Genomic DNA, 21,606 nt, shown 5'->3' on the forward strand with positions numbered 1-21,606 from the left:
GGTAAATTTTATCTTATTGTTCAAATTCTTAATTTTCTGTTGAAAGGAGGCAGGGTTTGGGATGATAGAGACGGTTCAGGGATGTTAAAAGGGAAGATATATAATAGAACAGAGGGAAGTTGTCGGACAGGAAAGGAAAAAGAGGGTTCACAGAGAAAATGAAGGCGGAGGTGGGAGTGAGTTGACAATGAGGAAGAAGCGAGTTTCAAAGGAATAAAAGAACTCACTTTACAAAATATAGCTTAAATATATGGCTAAACAATCAAAGCATGTTTTAAAATTTGATTTTTAATATTACATAAATAAATTAGTCACATACTTCATGTTTTTCAATAAGTAAAATGAATCGAGCTCGAAAGACATAAAATTAAAAACGAAAGTAGTCCAACATTTCCACGATTGATTAAAATGTAGTTAAATTAACATCATTTTTGCATTTTATTGCAAAATTTGTTTCAGTTTAAATGTTTTAGAATAAAAGTAAACTAAATCTCGAAGACTGTCAGGATTGAAATGATATTAAGCTCCAGATTAATTTTGCGGCCTAGCTCTGCATGACCAGGAGGTTATATAAAGGAGTTGCCGTTAATCATTCTTTCACTTGCTCATGGCATGAACGCGTGATCATGTTAGAATTGTGAACATGTCAACAAAAGTTTTGCGATCACTTAGTTCTTTAGCCTCAACAGTCGAAAACAGCAAGAAATATGAGGTTTGTAAATTATGCAATGTTATTGTTTGCCGTAATATTTTAATTGAAAATCTCCGTGCAGATTATGGTTTTTTTTTTTTTTTTACTTTTTACAATTACATAAATATATTTTGTAGAGTGACAAAAGGTTTTCTTAATAACAGTGAAAATAGTAAAAATAAATAAAGATAACGTGTTTTGATCCAAAGCATATATGTAGGTTTAGCATTTGCAATTGGGATCAAACATACAGTTTCAAGCACAAGGGCTTGCTCCCGGTGTGTAATAAATATTTATTTTTTAATACAAAAACAGAAGAAGAGAGGATGCCATTTTGGACCCTTCCACTCTTCACCTCTATTTTCATTATAATTGATAATAAGACATAATGCTTGAATCATCCCCTTGGAGCCTTTATTTGCACATTTCAGACGAATAATAATCCAAACGCATTCTTTAGGACATTTGTCGAGGACAGAAAGAGAAAATACATTGGGAAACCTCAGAGTTTTATACTAGTTAAAATAACTGCTGATTATAAATTTGAAAAACACCACATTCTAATTCCATACTGGAATGTAAATCTTCGAATTTACTTTCTAGTTTTTGAAAATTTTTTCTTTATATTGGAAAATATAACTAAAACAGAGGTTGTAGCCAGGAAGGTGTCCAAAATGATGTCCTCCCTTGTGTTGTTTTTAAGTATTTTGTATATGATTTTTTAACAAATATTTATTGCTGTTGGGAGCAAGCCCCTGTGGTTTCAAGCAATTTAGCTAACCTTGCTTGTATTCAGGCAAGAAATTGGTCATTATATATATATATATATATATATATATATATATATATATATATATATATAATTATATATATATATATATATATATATATATATATATATAATTATATATATATATATATATATATATATATATATGTCAAGAAATTGGTTCTGTGTCCTTAGCTGAATACAATTTTACCCCAAGGGTTGGGAGATTAGGCAAACAGACATATATATATAATACTGTTTACCTCACCATATCAGGCCTTTCAAAATGTGCTGGTACCCGGTATTTTTACTCGGTTGAAATCATGATCAGACCAGCCAAAATATTCATTGGTCAGGAGAAGAATTTGATAAAATATTTAATTTAAATTGCCTTAAGCAGTACCTCTTATTTTCGTTTCAGTACCACCTGTTTCTAATCTTTTTAAAAGCCCTGCCATATCATCAAGCTAATTTCTATTGTTCTTTTTTAAAGAAATCACTTTCTTAGTGTTCAGAACTTACCAGTATATATTATTAAGAAATGAATGGATTTTTTTTTTTAAAAATCACCCACAGGTGTGGAGAAGGGCCCAGGTATGTATTCCATGCCTGTTGGTGAATTGTTTGCACTCCAGTATTCCACATTCTATAGCCTCTAACCTTAGGTTCCTCTAATTGACATTTTTTTTTTTACTTTGACAAATTTGATTCAGGCATTATTTCAGACAGATTCCTGAAATACACATTTTATATGGTCTTCATATATATAATCTTTGAAAACCACCAAAGTGTTTAAAAAAGTATAGATGTATATCTAGTGATTGGTCGATAGCTTATCTCATCCATAAAATTTTGGTTAACATCAGCAAAATGATGCTAGCAGAATGTGAAATAGAAAGCTATTGATTGTTTATCTACTATTGATTTCTCAGGTGTTGAACTTTTAAATCTTGTAACTTTATGTTGCTTGTCGAGTAAATCAGTAAGCTAACTTTGTCTTGCAAGTCATTATGACTGACTCTGCGCAAGTTTTCTTTGTACTAATATTCAGTGGCACCATGGGAATCCAGACACTTCACCTTCTGAGTGATATTTTTTGGAAACTAAATTTTAACACATACTTTTGGTTGAACAATCCTATTCCACATTGATGCAAAGGTTACTGATCATTCACCTTCATATTTTTGTTTAAAAGTTTTATTACTGGATGCAAAGGTTACTGATCGTTCACCTTCATATTTTTGTTTTAAAGTTTTATTACTGTTGCATTTCTTCTAATGATGGCCTTTAAAGCTTGAGGTTAGAATAAACACAAAATAAATTTCATTAGTTGACAGAAAATTCCCCTTTGTTCCATTTCGATGCTATTATTTCCCTACTGAATTGATACCGGAACCGTTTCAGTAGAAAAAATCGCCGGGAGTACTCTATCTATTCGATCAATACATAGGACTCATGGTAGGTGCAACTGGTTGACAGGGGATGTCCACTCCTCCTAGGCCCCTGATCCCACCTCAGAAGGTTCCAGGGTCCATGCTTTTTTTATTTAGATATATGCAATACTTTATAAAAATAAAAAGAAACACATGAGAGGTTAAAAAGATATGTGGATGAACTAAAAAAGAAGTGCCGAAAAGTAACGTCATAAAAACCTCCGTAACATTCCTGCTGTGATGCGATAGACAGAACCTTATGTTGTGTTTATCTTAATATTTAAAAAAAGTTTTATATGATCGAATGAAATTTCAGGGAAAAAATAGAAAGGATTTTTAGTAGGTCAAATTTTATTGATAACTTTAGATTATCGGTATTAAAGATTTTATATCTGAATCAGTTGTGACATTATGTTTGGATCAACCCTTGTATACTGTAAAATATCACATATTTCCGTGGGGTCAAGTTTTTGAATTTTGAGGTAAAAATATTGATATGTGGTATTTTGATATCGTAGTTAAATTGATTTTGTAGGTGAGTTGTTAGGCATTTGAAATTTTACATTTCGTGGAGGACATAAATTTGTGGATCTCTCCATACCACAAAAACAGCGAAAATTAAACCCGCATGAAAATTAACGATTTCACAGTAATACCGGTAGTTAATTCTTTAATATCACTCATTGAAGTACCTTACTTTATGATACCAAAAGATGTTTGTTTAACGTGTAGTCAGCATTAAATAGCCTTGAGATGTATATTAATAGCCTTGACATATATATGAACATTAATTTATGAAAAAAAAACAAAGATTGATAGCAGAGATTGAGTAATTAACCTAATTTTGAGCTAGGGATGAAGTTATCAGGATTAACAAGGCACCACAGTGACTGTATATACATTGTATGTTTTATGTGCAATAATTATATAGTGCTGTAGAAAGTAGATCATTTACCTGTGTCTCAGTGCATGTTTATATGTTACAGTGTCCTTGTTATAGTGAAGTAGAATTACTAACAAAAATTAGAAGGCAACTTTATGCATTGTCATATGTCATTTAAGCTCATGGTTGCAATATTCTAAATTCTAAGGTAGTTTTTCCTGACCAGATAGTCACTTTATTTCTATTTTATGTGTAAATGGAAGTCAATATTTGCTTTTACATAGCTTATCTAAATGGGCTAATATAGTCGTGTGTTAATTTTTGCATCCGCTGCACGATATTGCATAATGTATGATGAGAATTGTCTCAGTGTCTGAAGTTGAATGTTTTATGTCCCAAATTCAGAATACCTATATTTTATTAGCTCACCGGAGCTGAAAGCGCAAGTGATCTTTTCTGATCACCCATTGTCCGTAGTTCGTCCATCTGTCAACTTTTCACATTTTCATCTTCTTCTCAAGAACCACTGGGCCAATTTAAACGAAGTTGGTGCAAAGCATCCTTGGGTGAAGGGGGATATAAATTGTTGAAATGAAGGGCAAAGCCCCCTTCCAAGGGGAGATAAACAAGAAAAGACAAAAATGGGGTGGGGTCATTAAAAAATCTTCTCAAGAAACACTAGGCCAAAATAGCTGAAACTTATGTAGAATCATCCTGGGGTAGTGTAGATTCTAAATTGTTCAAATCATGCCCTCCCTGGGGGGACACAATTGGGAATCCAGTCCAAGTTTTACATTGAAATATGTAGGAAAAAATCTTTGAAAATCTTCTCCTCAAGAACCACTGGGCCAGAAAAGCTAAAACTTGTGTGGAAGCATAAAGAGATAGTGTAGATTTTAAATTATTCAAATTATGACCCCAGGGTTAGGGTGGGGCCACAACTGGGAATCCAAGTTTTAGATTGAAATCTATAGGAAAAATCTGTAAAAATCTCCTCAAGAACCACTGGGCCAGAAAAGCTGAAACTTATATGGAAGCATCCTGGGGTAGTGTAGATTCTAAATTGTTCAAATCATAGCCCCCTGGGGTAGGATGGGGCCACAATTGGGAATCTAAGTTTTACATTGAAATATATCAGAAAAATCTTTAAAAATCTTCTTGTCAAGAACCACTGGACCAGAAAAGTTGAAACTTATGTGAAAGAATCCTGGGATAGTGTAGATTCTACATTGTTAAAATCATGGTCCCCTGGGGGTAGTGTGGGGCCACAATAAGTTTTACAAGGGGAAAATCTGGGCAGGGCCAAAGTTACTTAGGTGAGTGTTATGGTCCATGGGCCTTTTGTTTTTCAATTATACTGATTTTGCAACAAGTCCCAAGAACCGTATATTGACTATTCAAGTTTTCAGTAATATACTACTGGAAACCTGAAATGTTGCTATTTCAGGATGATTTTATTTAAGTCATATCTTAAAAAATCCTTCATATTAACTTTAAAATTTAATTCAACCAGTTAACCAGGACCCTGTCTGAATAAAGCCATCCAGCCCCTACTATTTCACTACAAGGAAGTGAAATAGTAGGGGCTGGCTTTAGTCAGACTGATTGACAACCCTGATTTTATTACGAGGAAAGATTGCCATTCAGTATTATAAAATGGAAAAAGGGGATAGGTTTATGTCAGGCTAAGCATTCTAAAGAGACTTCAGAAAAGTGAAAAAAAAAATTGGGGGGGGGGGGGGGATCACTAATAGGTAAAAATAAATTAGTTTAAATAAGAACACATTAAATTGCACATATCTTGTGTGATTGAAAATTAAAAATTCATAAAGAGTTTATGCAATCAGGAATATTTGTTAATTTTTAGTAACATATTTTAACCTAGAGAAGGGACATCCATTCAGGTTTCACATAAACAATATATGGCATAGTAGATGCACCAAAAGCAGTACTCGGTATCTCAAATAATTATAGTAGCTTGTTTTTTTTTTCAAGTTTTATTAAGTGAATTTAATAATGGGAGGAGGGGGATTTCCAAAAATTAATATAATTTATAATATCCTCAACAGTGAAATACTGTAATTTCTTTATTGAATAAAAGTGATATTTTGTAACAGTGCAAAAGAATATCAAAGTGATATTTTGTGTGAAAGAGTATCAGAGGTGTGGCAAAACTCAAGATTTTCCTTCACTTCACGGAGAGTGTTGTAAAAGAAAAAAATTATGCTTAAATATACCTGCATGCAAAGTGTGAAGCATAGAGCTCTAGCTATCTTGAGTTTTATTTATCAGTTTGTTAGGATTCAGTATTGGAATGGAGGTGCATGTACATATATATACTTCTCAGTGTTTTTTTTCCTTTTGAACTGGGTTTTAATGAACTTTATATATATACATATAGGTTAAAATTCTGAACTGTGTCCTACAATTTGAATGACGTACAACTTTTTTCATTCATTTATGTAGGTTTATGAAAGGCATATATGATTAAACCATATATCTTTACTTCATCATAGTCTTATGAGAAAAATAAAAGTACATAATTAATTCTTCTTGTAATATTTCAAGATCTTTCAATAAGTTATCTCATTTTGATAGTACATGTATATAAATAGTCCATCATTATCTTAATTACATCATATCTTTACTGAATTAACTTAAATTAGAAAATAATGAATTGGATTTACATTTAGTTTAATTGCATTCACTTTTTTGTAGGAGGCAGTTACAGCATTAAACACACTTCAGAGCAATGCACAGACTCTGGAGAAAATACGCCAGCAAGGAGGCAAAAAGGCCGAGCTCAACATCCCCAACATGATCAAGTTTGCGGAACGAGTCGGCATCACAGTAAGTTTATAGTGTCCAGAATATGATCAAGTTTTAATTGGTTGTAATAAACACATTCTGCTGAATGTGTAAGAACAATGAGTTGGAAGTTCAATAACTTACAAGGAGAACAATGTTATGGAAATTATATAATCAGATTTTAAACATATTTAAATTTGATAATAAAGTCTGAATGGCAATAAAGCCTAGTCAGTGGAAATTAGAATGAATAAAGTTATTTTGCAAAAATTGTTTAAAAAAAAAAATGAAGAGATATCAGTTGAAAATTTAGAAAGTGTCTCCATCAAATTTTAAATAAAGTTCATTTGGAGACTCTTAACTCTTAATTCACTATTGTGCCAAATAGTCCATGTAGTCCCCTACCAATGTTTGCACTAAAATTTAATTGTGCGAAAATAAATGTGCCTACTTAAGCATGCACACAGAATCTAAAGGCTAATGCACTCTGAGTGACCTCTAGTATTGTCATAGTGGTCCAAGTGTGAACCAGGAAATTATGGTTGTTTTTCTTTTAGTTAGATGATGTGGATAAACTCTCCATAATCCATGTAAGTGGGACGAAAGGAAAAGGATCTACATGTGCCTTTTGTGAGAGCATACTGAGACATCAGGGATACAAAACAGGATTCTTCAGGTTAGCTTCCACAGCAGAAGCACGATGAATTGAAAGTCGTACAAATATTTATAAACACTGTCTCAAACATACTCTTATTTTTTACTGCAGTTCACCACATCTAGTTGAAGTTCGAGAGCGTTTCAGGATCAATGGAATTCCAATCACAAGGGACAAATTTACGGATTACTTTTGGGATGTGTTTGGGAGGTTGGAGAAAACAAAGGTCCAGTTGCATTCAAGTTTATTCAAAATCTGGAACTTCTTTAAATTTAATCCCACAAATATACCAAGTCTTTGCTAAAGAACATTTTCTCAATAAATTCTAATCAAAGTTTTTTAGACTTCAAACAAGGGAACCTCAAATCTAATTTATTTTTAAAAAATACAGTAAATGTTGAAAATGATCTTTTTTTTGTTCCAAAATCAGGAGTCTTTTGATGGATCCATGCCAACATACTTCTCTTTTCTGACCGTGATGTCCCTATACGTGTTCCTGAAAGAGGAAGTAGATGTGGCAATTATGGAGGTTGGGATTGGAGGGCAGTATGATAGCACAAACTTAATACGGAAACCAGTTGCCTGTGGAGTTGCATCCCTTGGTCTAGATCATACCTCTATACTTGGCGATACTGTTGATAAAATTGCCTGGCACAAAGCTGGGATATTTAAGGTACTTTAAAAACTGTGATTCATTTGTAACAGTAAAACTCGGTTATAGTGAAGTTCTGGGGACCTGAGAATTTACTTTGCTATATCCGTAATTTGTTATATCTGTATAACAAATTCATTAAAGTATACATAGCGACTTTGCAATATAGATTTTTTTTTCCTTTCCTTGAAGTATGACTACCAAATGTATTAAGGGAAGTATAAAATATAAAATTTACCCTGGAGTTCAAAAATTTTCGGATGAATAGTGTTCTAAATATATATACTTACAAAGTAAATGTCAGTTCAAAATTTTAAAAACTAAATTCTTAAAAAAATTCACTATAACAGATGTAAATTTCGTTATTTTTAACTTCTAGGGGAGACAGAATCAGTTTGCTATAACCGTAAATTCATCATATCCGAGTTCGTTATGTCCGTAATATTTTACAAGGAATTGTTAAGAAATTCTCCGGGGATTGCAGAAAACTTCACTATATCCGTAAATTCGTTATATCTGTGTTCGTACTAAATGAGTTTTACTGTATCTGTAGTCAGAATTTTTAATCTAACTTTACATTGAATACCATATAAAGAATATTTTGAGATGTGTTTACTGCGTTATAATATGTGTGCCATTCATTTTTCAGCCAAGTGTACCAGCAGTGACCTCACCACAGCCTGATATTGCTTTAAATGTCATAAAAGAGCGGGCCAAAGAAATTGGGGTACAATTATACATTTCCTAACCAAAAAAAAAGAAAACTGTATACAAAACTGGTACAGATCTGAAGATAAATTTGGGATCTGCTATGTTTTTTTGGTTGGATGTGACTTTTATTAGGTCACCTGAGTAAACTCAGGTGACCTATTGCTATCCATTTTTGTCCATCGTCGTACATCGTTTGTCGTTCGTCGGTCGTAAACTTTTGAACATTTTTAGCTTCTTCTCTTGAACCGCTCAACCAATTTCAACCAAATTTGGTATGTAGCATCTATGGATGAAGGGGAACAAAAATTGTGAATTTCATGGTCCCTGCCCCCCCTGGGGCCTGAGGGATGGGGCTAAAACCACCAAAAATAATGCAATCTTTAAAAATCTTCTTTACTCCTGGACATCAAGCAAACAAACTGTTGGCATCATTGTAATAAGCATGAAGCCCTCTACCAAAATTTTGAAATTCATGGCCCCAGGGTCAGGGGTTCTGGCCCCAGGGTTGGGCTATATAGATCATATAGTGAAAGTGCATTATTTCTTTGAAAATCTTCTTCTCTGCTCCTGGGTATTAAATAAAGTTACTAAGTACATAGTTATGATGAGCAAGAGTGCCTCTTCCAAAATTGTGAAATTCATGGCCCCAGGGTCAGGGGTCCTGGTGTTAGGGCGGGGCTCTATTGATTTATATAGTAAAAATGCATTATTTCTTTGAAAATCTTCTTCTCTGCTCCTGGGTATGAAATAAAGGAACTAAGTACATAGTTATGATGAGCAGGAGTGCCTCTTCCAAAATTGTGAAATTCATGGCCCCAGGGTCAGGGGTTCTGGTGTTAGGGCGGGGCTCTATAGATTATATAGTGAAAAAGCATTAATTCTTTGAAAATCTTCTTCTTTGCTCCTGGGTATTAAATAAAGTAACTTAGTACATAGTTATGATGAGCAAAAGTGCCTTTTCAAAAATTGTGAATTTCATGGCCCCAGGGTCAGGGGTTCTGGTGTTAGGGCGGGGCTCTATAGATTATATAGTGAAAAAGCATTAATTCTTTGAAAATCTTCTCTGCTTCTGGATATTAAATAAAGTAACTAAGTACATAGTTATGATGATCAAGAGTACCTCTTCCAGAATTGTGAATTTCATGGCCCCAGGGTCAGGGGTTCTGGTGTTAGGGTGGGGCTCTATCAACTATATGGTGAAAATGCATTAATTCTTTGAAAATCTTCTCCTCTGCTCCTGGGCATTAAGGTGATAAACTAAGTACATAGTTATGATGAGGAGGTGGGCCTCTTCCAGAATTGTGAAAGTCATTGCCCCTGGGACAGGGGTTCTGGTGTTAGGGCGGGGCTCTATTGATTATATAGTGAAAATGCTTTAATTCTTTGAAAATCTTCTTTTCTGCTCCTGGGTATTATTTAAACAAACTAAGTACATGGTTATGATGCATAAGGATGCCTTTTCAAAAATTGTGAATTTCTTGGCCCCAGGGTTAGGGGTTCTGGTGTTAGGGCGGGGCTCTATTGATTATATAGTGAAAATGCATTGATTCTCTGAAAATCTTCTTCTCTGCTACTGGAGATTATTTAAACAAACTAAGTGCATGGTTATGATGCATAAGGATGCCTTTTCAAAAATCGTGAATTTCATGGCCCCAGGGTCAGGGGTTCTGGTGTTAGGGCGGGGCTCTATAGATTATGTAGTAAAAATGCATTGATATTTTGAAAATCTTCTTCTCTGCTACTGGAGATTATATAAACAAACTAAGTGCATGATTATGATAGACAAGGATGCCTCTTCCAAAAATTTTAAATATATGGCCTCAGTTTTTGGGGTTCTTGAGGAGGGGGGGGGGGGGGGGGCTCTATTGATTACATAGTGAAAAAGCATTAATTCTGTTAATCATTAATTAATCCTGTCTGCTCCTTAGTGTTGAGCTGATAAATACATTGCTTAGCTATGATGAAAATGGGAGCTTCGAACAGAATTTTTAAATCTTGTGGTCCTAGGGTCAGGGGTTCTGGCATAATGAAGGGGGGGGGGGGGCTTTTGATAATATAGTGGAAAAGTGTTAATTCTTTGAAGTCCATAGTTATGATGATGAGGGTAACTCTTCCAAATTTGTAAATTTCTTGACCCTTGGTCTTGGGTTCTGGTGTTAGGGTAAGGCTTTGTTTAATCTGTAGTGAAAATGCATTGTACCTGTGAAATTCTTCTCTGCTTCTGGGCATATTGGAAGCAAACTGAGTAAAAGTTTAAATGATATGAGTAAGCATATTTCTACCAGATTTTTAAACATCTGGACCATTGGTCTAAGCATTCTGGTCCTGGGCAGGGCTCTATTAATTTGTATTCTACTGAGAGAAGTTATTCCCCTTTTCCATTCACCTTTGATAATTAATCACTGTAAATAATGTATTTGAAAGGTTAATAGAATAAGATAATTATGCAAGAATGTTTATCGTATAATTAAAAAAGTACTCTCTTAGTTTTAATAAACAGGTAGACCTGTAAGTAATAGATAAATAAAAATGAGACAAAAATAACTTATCTTATTAAAAGTTCTTCAAAGACCATAAGAGAGGTCAATGCTAGAGGTCTTAATATGGGTTTATAAATAGTACAGAAGCACTAATAGTTTGTTAATAGTTTGCATAGTGTTAAGTGGGGGACAGATTAGAACTTAATTTATGAGTTGATACTGAATACTAGACTAATTATTTTGTTGATCCTGATCTTCCTTACTTCTCTTGCTTTAGGGCAACAAAGCTTCGTCTATCAGTGTATTTAACTTCTAAATTGTTGTATTATACTCAGGTGACCGTTAAGGCCCTTGGGCCTCTTGTTAAACAAGTTGACTGTGTGTTTTCTATCCCTGAGCCTTGGTGAGGGGATAGAAAACGCACAACGAGTTGGACTAAATCATATCCAACCATATACCATTGGAAATTCTTTTTATCACATGTTTTACAACATATAGCTAGCACATGTTTTGCACTGTTTTAATATATGAATTTTTATATATGAAATTATATATATATATAGGCTAAATTTGACTTCATCAGTTTCACACAAAAAAACATTGTGATGCCACAACTTGTTTGAAAACAATATCATGTGACTGATATCCAGTACATAAAGGAGTAAACATTATTGATCTGGCCCCAGGGCCATAAAACTTAGACCAGCTCACTTTTGATCTCAGTCTCACTTTTACCAAAGGAATTAATAGTGGAAAAGAAAGACTGAGATCAAAAGTGAGCTCGTCTAAGTTTTATGGCCCCAGGGCCTGAAGTCTTTACCAGTCTGTTAAATTACACTTCATTTTCAACATGTTCATGAGTAAATCTTTGAGTCATTTTGTTCAAAAAAGCTCCTATCTTCCCATTGGTACAGTGTCCATTAAGTGTTGCCCCGTCTTTATCCCTGTTCGAGTCAGTTGGACAACCCCTCAGTCTCGGGATTGCAGGACACATGCAAAGACAAAATGCAGCACTAGCCATTCAACTGTGTAAATTGTGGATAGACAACAGAAGGAAACAGCAAAAAAACATGGAGGATGATCAAAACGGCAAGACGACGGAGTGGAACACAGAAGACATGAGGCTTCCTTCATCAGTGACTGAAGGTTTGGTTTGGTCTATTAAGAATACTGTAAACATACTTTTTTCTGCAAGAGGTTAATTTACACTATGTATGTGGTCACACAAATTTTCTGTGGAAATATATCACAGTGTACTTGAAGTGCATTTAAGACATACAATGGCACTCTAAGAAATCCTTGTAATTTTCTACCTGTGGATTGAACAGATATTGTGATTCCGTGGAATTATGATCCAGTGGAAAAAAGAATGTGTATGTTTATGCTGGTATGTTGTGTAGGATGTTAGCAAGATTCTACATCTAAATGGTTCCTGACCACAAATTTCATAAAAAAAGTAGTATGAATCGGCAAATTCTTTAAAGATTTACTATTATATATACCGGTACATGTATAGAGTGAAACGAGAGAAGAGGTGTAATAATACATGTTAATAACAGAAAAAGTAAATGAAAAATATTCAGAATTCATGAAAGCATAAGTTTTGAGTTTTATGCCATATATTGTAGGACTTAAGCACTGTAGATGGGATGGCAGGAACCAGACAATAAAGAAACCAGGAATCACATATTACCTGGATGGAGCTCATACATTAGAAAGTGTTCAGGTATAAATTAATATACGGTCAAACTTGTCTTAGCGGTCACCTTTATCAAGCGGTCACCTGTCCTTTGCAGTCATTTTATTTCCTCCCAATGAATTTTCCTATATAATGTAACTCTATTAAGCGGTCACCTGCGTAATGCAGTTAGTGGTCATCAAATTTCATGTAAAATCGCAGTTTTACCCTGTATTAAGCGGCCATTTTGTCCAGTCACATGACAAAATCTAGAGTCGGGTGACTCCCAATTTTATCACTAATGTTGATAATATTGGTCTAGTTTGGCAAGATCATGGAAAAAATAATTGGCCTAATTAAAACCATTTAAAATGTTGGATAATTTATTTTTTTTTAACAAAACACAAACAAGGATTCTAATGACCGAAATGGTTATCAGGAAAACGAACTTATAAAATCTTAAACTTATCAAAACAGGAATCTGGTTTAAAAAATTTTGAGTGATGTTAAAAAACAACGCATCTTTATTTATCTATTAATGGATACACATCTGTCCAACTCCGGTAGGTGTATTTGTGTAAACACATGGCAGACAGTTTTTAACACCTAGGAGACGTATTATTCATAGACACCTCATTAACTGTTTTGTGTACACAATGTGTCCTGTTTTATATCTCGTGTTTTTCACTGTGAGGATTAGTCATGCTTCATTACTCACAACATCTGTGAATTTGATATCAATTTGTATTGTGCACTGCTTTGATTAAATGAGCGTATATGACATGTCTGTTTATTACGCAACGATTTATGTATTTTTTGTTGCAGTCATCAAATTTAACTTGAACTTAATAATCTTGAGACTATTTAAAATAAAAAAAAAATCAAAGTGAGACCATTGATGTCCAATACACATATTTCTTTAATATTCTATGATATAGTATTGTAAAACACAGAACTAAAATAAAGTGGAAAAGAATTTTTCTTGAAAAAGATGAACCTCTTTTCAGAGGTCACCTGTCTATAAAGGTCACTTTTAATGGTTCCCGCAGGTGACTGCTTAATACAGGTTTGACTGTAAACAATGTAAACACTTTAAAAGTTTAAGATCAAATGATCAGGGAGATTTATGTATGTTTTTTTTAATGTCATTATTTAAAATGTTTAATCCCATTATTAAGCTCTGCAAGCTATTTCATCTGAGCAGAAATAACAGAGATTCTCAATTCTGCCGTTAATTCATTTGCTACAATATGTGATGGTCTTGGAATAGCCGAAGGTCTGATCAAAATCTGTTGGCAGTAGTAAACTTTTCACTTTTCGTCTTCTCCAGAACCACTGGTCCAATTTCAACAAAATCCTTGGGTGAAAGGGATTCAAGTTTATTCAAATAAAGCGCTAGGATCTCTTTAAAGGGAGATAATGAAGAAAAGGTAAAAACGGGGTAGGTGTCATAAAAATCTTCTCTAGAACCATTTTTCAAAAGAGATGAAGCCTATAAGAAATCTTCCTGACAAAGTGTAGATTCAAGCTTCTTCAAATTTTAACTCCTAGGGGTAGGGAGGGGCCACATTAGGGGATCAAAGTTTTTCATTAGAATACTGTAGAGGACTAGAGGTCCCTTTTTCCTTGTGGGAGTAATTTAAGCTATGCACATGGTCACAAATTTTCAGCAGAAATTTGTCACAGCATTTTTAAAGTTCCTTTAAGACATACAATATCTACTTAATTTCTACATGCGGATTGAACAGAATATGTGATCCCGTTGAATTATGACCATGTGGGAAGAAAAGTTCGTTTATAGTGTATAGAAAATTTCTTCAAAAATCTTCTCAAGAACAGCAGGACCATGATTAGTGATATGAAAATGCAAGCAACCCAGGTAGTGCAGATTTAAATTTGTTCAAATCATGGCCCCAGGATAGGGTTGGACCCCAATAGGGGATCGAAGTTTTGCATGGGAATATATTGGATATTTCTTCAAAAATCTTAAGTACAGCAGGACCATGATTAGTGATATGAATATTAAGGCCCCCTCAATGACACGTATCACAATATGTATTCAGATTTCCAAAGGCAAGTAAGAGGTGATGATACAATAAAGAGAAGTACTTGTGCTTCTATAGATTAAAAGAGCACTTTGTTCGTGTCAATACTAGCAGTGGCAGCCTGTTCTGAAACTTTCTCCGTCACAATTTTCTCCCTCTTGTGTGTCAAACTATTAAAATGAGGTCGAACCCGATCTATTTCAAGGAGTAACCAAACTCGATTATAAAAAAAACGTATCGAACCGAAAATTGAACAAGCAGTAACATTGAACAATATCGATATTTCGGTAAATTGTTTCAGCCCTAATGAATATACAAGCATCCACAGGTAGTGCAGATTTAAACTTGTTCAAAACATGCCCCCCCCCCCCCCCCCCAAGGCCAAGGTAGGGTGGGGCCCCAATAAGGGATCAAGGTTTTACATAGGAATATATAGGAAATTCCTTTTTTGACCCCTTAGATTTAGGGTATGATGACAAGAGAGAATCAAAGAAAAAATCTTTTAAAAAGAACAACATGGTCTAACCTGTTGCTTTTTTTTTTTTCAGGTCCCCTCCCCTTTCTAATTTTATTAAAGAAACTCTATGAAATGTTACATTCTGAAAAATTTGTTAATATAAATAAAAAAATAATTCTTAAAGAATTCTTCAAGATTTATGGGATTTAAACGGAGTGAAATTTTAAAAAAAAGTAAATACACTTGAACTTCAGTATCTCGAACATGGATATCTCGAATGGATATGTCAAAGTGGTTGGGAAATCCTAACCACATATTTCTTAAATATTTTACTCTTGATATCTTGAATCCTCGGATATCTCAAATTTTTCTCTTGGCCCCATTGAGTTTGAGATAACAAGGTTTGACTGTAATAAGGCCCACGAGATATTATGAGAATTGAACAGTTGTGAATCTCTCCTATTTATGTCTCTGATTCTCTAGATACTCTGATCTAGTATTTTACTCCGAAAAGTGATTATGAATTTACAGTGTCATGCATTGCATATATACATGTATCTTGTTACAGCAATGTATACAATGGTTCAGATGTGCTTCAGCGGAGGAATCTGAAAAATTGAGGTACTGTGTCATTTTTATTTATGTCTCTCAAGATTCATCATCTCTCTGCTCCCTCTTATAAAATTTTGCTTGAACCTAAATACAGTGTACAATCTAATTTTTCAAAATTTCAGCATACCTTGTGGGGCAAAGGGATGATGTGCCATATGGCCCCTGGTAAATTGACAAAAAATAAAATATCTAAATTTTACTCTAATTTTTGCATCGACTTAATTACTGATATGTGTACTGTCAGGGAATACTACTTTAACCGAAAATAGAAACATAGTTTGGAAGATATTTATCTTTATTTTGAGTAGGGGTACCTTGTTTACATCCAATTCCCGTTGAATTTTGGCCCCACCCCACTCTTTGAAGCCCTTAAAATATACGAGTGCAAGTAGGTACATTTTTCTCCTTTGGATGGTTGCTGTATTTTATTGAGATCTACCTATATGTGAAAGGAGAAAATTGTACCTAACTGCGCTCAAATGTTGTGTTTAAAACGTTGTAAAATCTGGCTGGTCTTCCCCATTATGAACAGATCGACGAAACAATTTTTTCTGATGCAAGAATAAATTCATATGCTAATCGAGGCACTGGCGTGACTTTCTAACTGATCAATCAGCTTAATGAGTTGCATTACGAGTAAGTACTACAAAAATTCTAAGGAAATTTAATGCTTGGAAAAAGGCATAATTTATCTTGAATTTTTTTTTTATTCATTTGAGTTGCAGATTATAGACACGAATCTACACTTTCCCTGCTCATAATTACAATTTTTTTTTTGATAAATATACACTGTAAAATTTCATAGTTTTGTAAAGAGCCGTTGGGCAATTCCCGAAAATCAGTGAATACACGTACGTTTCATTGTGAATTTCTTGACCCAAAACACTGAGGATCCATACGTATAATTATGTCTACAAAGTCTTTGCTGACCATTAAAAGTTTTATATGTAGTAGAGATAATGTGTTAATTGACCTAAGCCATGTGTCTGTGATAAAATGTAAACATGTAGTAAACCAGCATGTTTTGTCGTTCAGTCATCGGATTGGACAATTGTTCTCAGTAAGCGACTATGGGCAATATGATAACAATAGCCATATAAGGTAGATTCCTCGGATATGCATACCCCTCTATTGTACTAAGACCCGCCTATTCTCTTTTCATAAAAGATCCTATTGTCACAAACCAGGCCGAATTTTGCTCTCATGGGGTCTAAAAAATCATATATAATGCAGTAATCCTCATAATTAAAATGTGTTGGAACAAAAGATGTCATATTTACTCACTTTTGTTTGAAAACTATCAAAATCGTTCTAGAATAAATATAATTCGTCAGAGAAAAAGGGGCCGCAGAAAGTAGTTTTGGGACATCATCCTTTGACAGAAACTTGACAATTTTATAAAGGAATAATAGTCATGTATTCCAGTGAGGGTTATCTCTCTTATTAGAAGGTTAATGAACCCTTAATTATTTGAAACATCCCAACTTGTACAGAATAGCAAACTACATGTACCATCAGTATCAGGGTTCGAAATTCACTATATACAACTCGCAAAACGCGAGTTAGAATTCCCAAATTGCGAGTTAAAAATTAGGTAACTCGCAAAAACTTGCGAGTTAATTTTTTTGCATTGAAACTGTAACAAAATTGCATAGTATGACAGAACACAATGCTTTTGATTTAAATCAGTAATTTAACTAAAAGTCACACTGTAGTTGTATTTTGTGTATTGTACAGTAGTTACTTTTTCCTTAAGTTACATGTACAGCATGTATTTAATTTATATATAATTTAACTTTATATGAAAATTGCGAGTAGTCTTATAAAATTGCGAGTTCACTTTCTTGGTACTCGCAATTATTTGCGAGTTGTAATTTTAGGGAGTTTCTAACCCTGAGTATTGTCTTTAATCATAAAACTGTGAAAAATTGTTCTCTCGTTTAATTTTTCAGAGGCCATGTAATCCAGGTCCTTGTATTTAACTCGACAGGCGATAGGGAAGCTAGTGTACTTATTGAACCGTTGGTGGTAAGTAGAGACATAATTTTTTTAACTAGACAAATTTCATTACATTGTATCTTGAACTTGATGGGACTAAGAAACAAGAGGCCCATGGGCCACATCGCTCACCTGAGTAACTTTGGCCATACTGTTCATTACCAGACTCCCCCCTTGTAATACCTATTGTGGCCCCACCCTCCCCCCAGGGGCCATGATTTGAACAATTTAGAATCTACACTACCCCAGGATGCTTCCACATAAGTTTCAGTTTTTCTGGTCCAGTGGTTCTTGGGAAGATTTTTAAAGATTTTTCCTATATATTTCAATGTAAAACTTGGGATTCCCCCTATTGTGGCCCCGCCCTATCCCCTGGGTCATGATTTGAACAATTTAGAGTGTACACTACTTGAGGATGCTTCCACATAAGTTTCAGCTTTTCTGGCCCAGTGGTTCTTGAGAAGAAGATTTTTAAAGATTTTTCCTATATATTTCAATGTAAAACTTGTATTTCCTATTGTGGCCCCGCCCTACCCCCGGGGGTCATGATTTGAACAATTTAGAATCTACACTACCCCAGGATGCTTCCACATAAGTTTCAGCTTTTCTGGCCCAGTGGTTCTTGAGAAAAAGTTTTTTAAAAATTTTTCCTATATATTTCAATGTAAAACTTGTATTTCCTACTGTGGCCCCGCCCTACCCCCGGGGGTCATGATTTGAACAATTTAGAATCTACACTACCCCAGGATGCTTCCACATAAGTTTCAGCTTTTCTGGCCCAGTGGTTCTTGAGAAGAAGATTTTTAAAAATTTTTCCTATATATTTCAATGTAAAACTTGTATTTCCTACTCTGGCCCCGCCCTACCCCCGGGGGTCATGATTTTTACAATTTAGAATCTACACTACCCCAGGATGCTTCCACATAAGTTTCAGCTTTTCTGGCCCAGTGGTTCTTGAGAAGAAGATTTTTAAAGATTTTTCCTATATATTTCAATGTAAAACTTTGATTCCCTATTGTGGCCCCGCCCTACCCCCGGGGGTCATGATTTTTATAATTTAGAATCTACACTACCCCAGGATGCTTCCACATAAGTTTCAGCTTTTCTGGCCCAGTGGTTCTTGAGAAGAAGATTTTTAAAGATTTTTCCTATATATTTCAATGTAAACATTGTATTTCCTATTGTGGCCCCGCCCTACCCCCGGGGGTCATGATTTGAACAATTTAGAATTTACACTACCCCAGAATGCTTCCACATAAGTTTCAGCTCTTCTGGCCCTGTGGTTCTTGAGAAGAAGATTTTTTAATGACCCCACCCTATTTTTGTCTTCTCTTGATTATCTCCCCTTGTGAGGGGACTTGGCCCTTCATTTTAACAATTTAAATTCCCCTTTACCCAAGGATGCTTTGTACCAAGTTTGGTCAAAATTGGCCCAGTGGTTCTTGAGAAGAAGTCAAAAATGTGAAAAGTTTACAGACGGACGGACAGACAGACAGACGGACGGATGGACGACGGACAAAATGTGATCAGAAAAGCTCACTTGAGCCTTCGGCTCAGGTGAGCTAAAAACTTTGAGATATACAAAGATTCAAGATATCAGGGTTAAAATACATAGAAAATGAGAAGTTGAGACTGCCATTTCACTTCGACATATCCGTAGTATTCAAGATATTGATGTTCCAGATATTAAAGTTCAACTGAATTGTACTTTTATCAACAAATGTTATCCAATCTCACTGATAATTCATACATGAGTTTGAAGTTTATAGACAAAACTACCTGTTCATTACGTGTATCTGCATGTACAAATAAAATGTGATGTTGTTACCATTTCTTCTGTTAAATGATAGGTTTTTTTTGGCTTTTACAGAATTGTGGTTTTGATGCAGCAGTATTCTGTCCAAATATTGCCTTCTCTACTTTAAATACTGTTGGTAAGTTCAGTTGAGATTGAATAGAGTTATTTACTAGTAATTGGTTCTAACAATTGTTTGTTTGAACTTTTTTAACTAATGTATCAACTAACACACTAATACATATTAAGCTAGCAGCATAATGAAGGATGTTGGTTCAATTTTAATGTCACATTCAGAATTCACGCATGTTGCAGTAAGTTGACATGCCTATTATTCAGTCTTGTATTTGTTCAATCTTTGAATGGATTGTAAAGTTTCAAGTACATGTATGTATTGGCCAGATATGCACATTTGATCTTTTTTTTGTTTTATTTATACATCATTGTAACTTATTATTATTTATTGTAGCTTGATTCTTTATTTTTGCTTAACCATAATTTTTTGTTTTGTTTTGCTTTTAATCTTTACTGCTTTCTGAGTTGGTGTATTTTGCTTTCTGTAGCACGCTCCACTAAAACAGGTAAGCTGATGATTGATGCATGGCATTTAACTATACACAGAAATATCTTTAACTTTGATGTATTATTAGCACGTTTACTGTAGATTCCTTATTTTACGCGAGTACTTAATATCGCGAGATGGCCCAAGGGCATCAAATCGCGAGAACAACAATTCGTGAATGGGTGATTTATCTAGAGATTTAACATACATTAAAGCACTATAAAGATAAAAGCAAGTAATTTTATTTCACGAGTGGTGCTTCTCGCATAATTACGCGATAATTTACTCCTCGCATATATTTAGGAATCTACAGTACCTCCTGTTTAGACTCCTCCCTAGCATGCACTGTCTGGTTTCCTGTATTTATTGTTAATCCACTTTGTACAGTAAGTTTCATCTACAGAAGAGAAATGCTTATAAAACTGTTGAAATTTCTTTTTTTTTCTCGCTTCATAGATGCAACGAATTTTACCGTTACAAAGGAAAGTCAGCTAAACCGTGTTCTTGCTAACATGCTGTTGTTTGAAAGACTGGCAGTTAAAAGACTACAACAACAAAAGCATGAAAAAGAAACAACACAGAGAGAGAGAGACAACACACGTGATGCGAAAAGACCAAGGTTCTCAAAATTGGACACTCACAACATTGAAGACAAGGGAGATAACTCTCAGACTGTCTGTGATATTGAAGACTGTGTTATTACCAAAGATTTCCCTTGTATTTCTTCAGCATTAAATTGGGCAACTCAGGGAAAAGAACCAAATATTTCATCTCAGTCTTTCACAGAATTCCCCTCCAAAGTGAAGGATGCAGACCATATACAGATTTTGGTGACCGGCAGTCTGCACTTGGTGGGGGGTGTTATAGGGCTTATTGGACCAGAATAAAAATCGATTTTTATATTCAGATATTTCTTTTTGTTGATTTATTATAGGAACAAGATCTGCTTTGTAAAATACTAACGAGCCTGGCTGATTTGACTTATCCTGGATTTATTTTAACCAAGTAACTCAGAATTCAGCATTAGTGTAACAAATCACTTTGGGAAGCAACATAGAGGCATAATCAAACGGGGGTATTCCCTGGATGCCCACATTCTAGGAACATTACTGTGTTGTTTTTACTGTTAATAGAGGGGCAGAGACAACTGCATATTTTCTCAAATCAGTTGCAAAATGCACATCTGAAAGCACATCACATAATTCATAATATGAATAATTTATCCTATGGATGGTTCCTGCCTCGAAATTCCTTTAGAATGTTGATGGCACAAGATATTTTTGAATCTTTAAAAATATTTTGGAATGTATTTGACATATATTTACTTCAGTTTTAAAGGCACAAACAAATCTTTATCAAATTTAAGGGAAAACACAT

General features: G+C 34.4%; 1 protein-coding gene across 3 annotated transcripts; it reads left to right on the plus strand.

The window, feature by feature from the left end:
- The first annotated feature begins 563 nt into the window (after positions 1–563).
- LOC133192147 (folylpolyglutamate synthase, mitochondrial-like) lies at positions 564–21,135 on the plus strand. 3 transcript variants are annotated; one of them, XM_061328034.1, is made up of 14 exons: positions 564–712; positions 2,037–2,054; positions 6,495–6,626; positions 7,142–7,260; positions 7,351–7,465; positions 7,670–7,912; positions 8,541–8,618; positions 11,997–12,228; positions 12,711–12,808; positions 15,831–15,883; positions 17,827–17,902; positions 19,743–19,806; positions 20,231–20,248; positions 20,686–21,135. In XM_061328034.1, the coding sequence occupies exons 1-14, from the start codon at positions 644–646 to the stop codon at positions 21,114–21,116; spliced, it is 1,746 nt and encodes a 581-aa protein (XP_061184018.1). In that variant the 5' UTR covers positions 564–643; the 3' UTR covers positions 21,117–21,135. The 3 variants fall into 3 exon arrangements, with proteins under 3 accessions (XP_061184018.1, XP_061184020.1, XP_061184019.1); XM_061328036.1 differs by lacking the exon at positions 20,231–20,248; XM_061328035.1 differs by lacking the exon at positions 2,037–2,054 and having other exon boundaries at positions 571–712.
- Positions 21,136–21,606: the final 471 nt, after the last annotated feature.

The sequence above is a fragment of the Saccostrea echinata genome, unplaced genomic scaffold (assembly GCF_033153115.1).
Source record: "Saccostrea echinata isolate AGI-Se365-2 ecotype Australia unplaced genomic scaffold, CSIRO_AGI_Sech_v1 ptg000025l, whole genome shotgun sequence".
Taxonomy (NCBI): domain Eukaryota; kingdom Metazoa; phylum Mollusca; class Bivalvia; order Ostreida; family Ostreidae; genus Saccostrea; species Saccostrea echinata.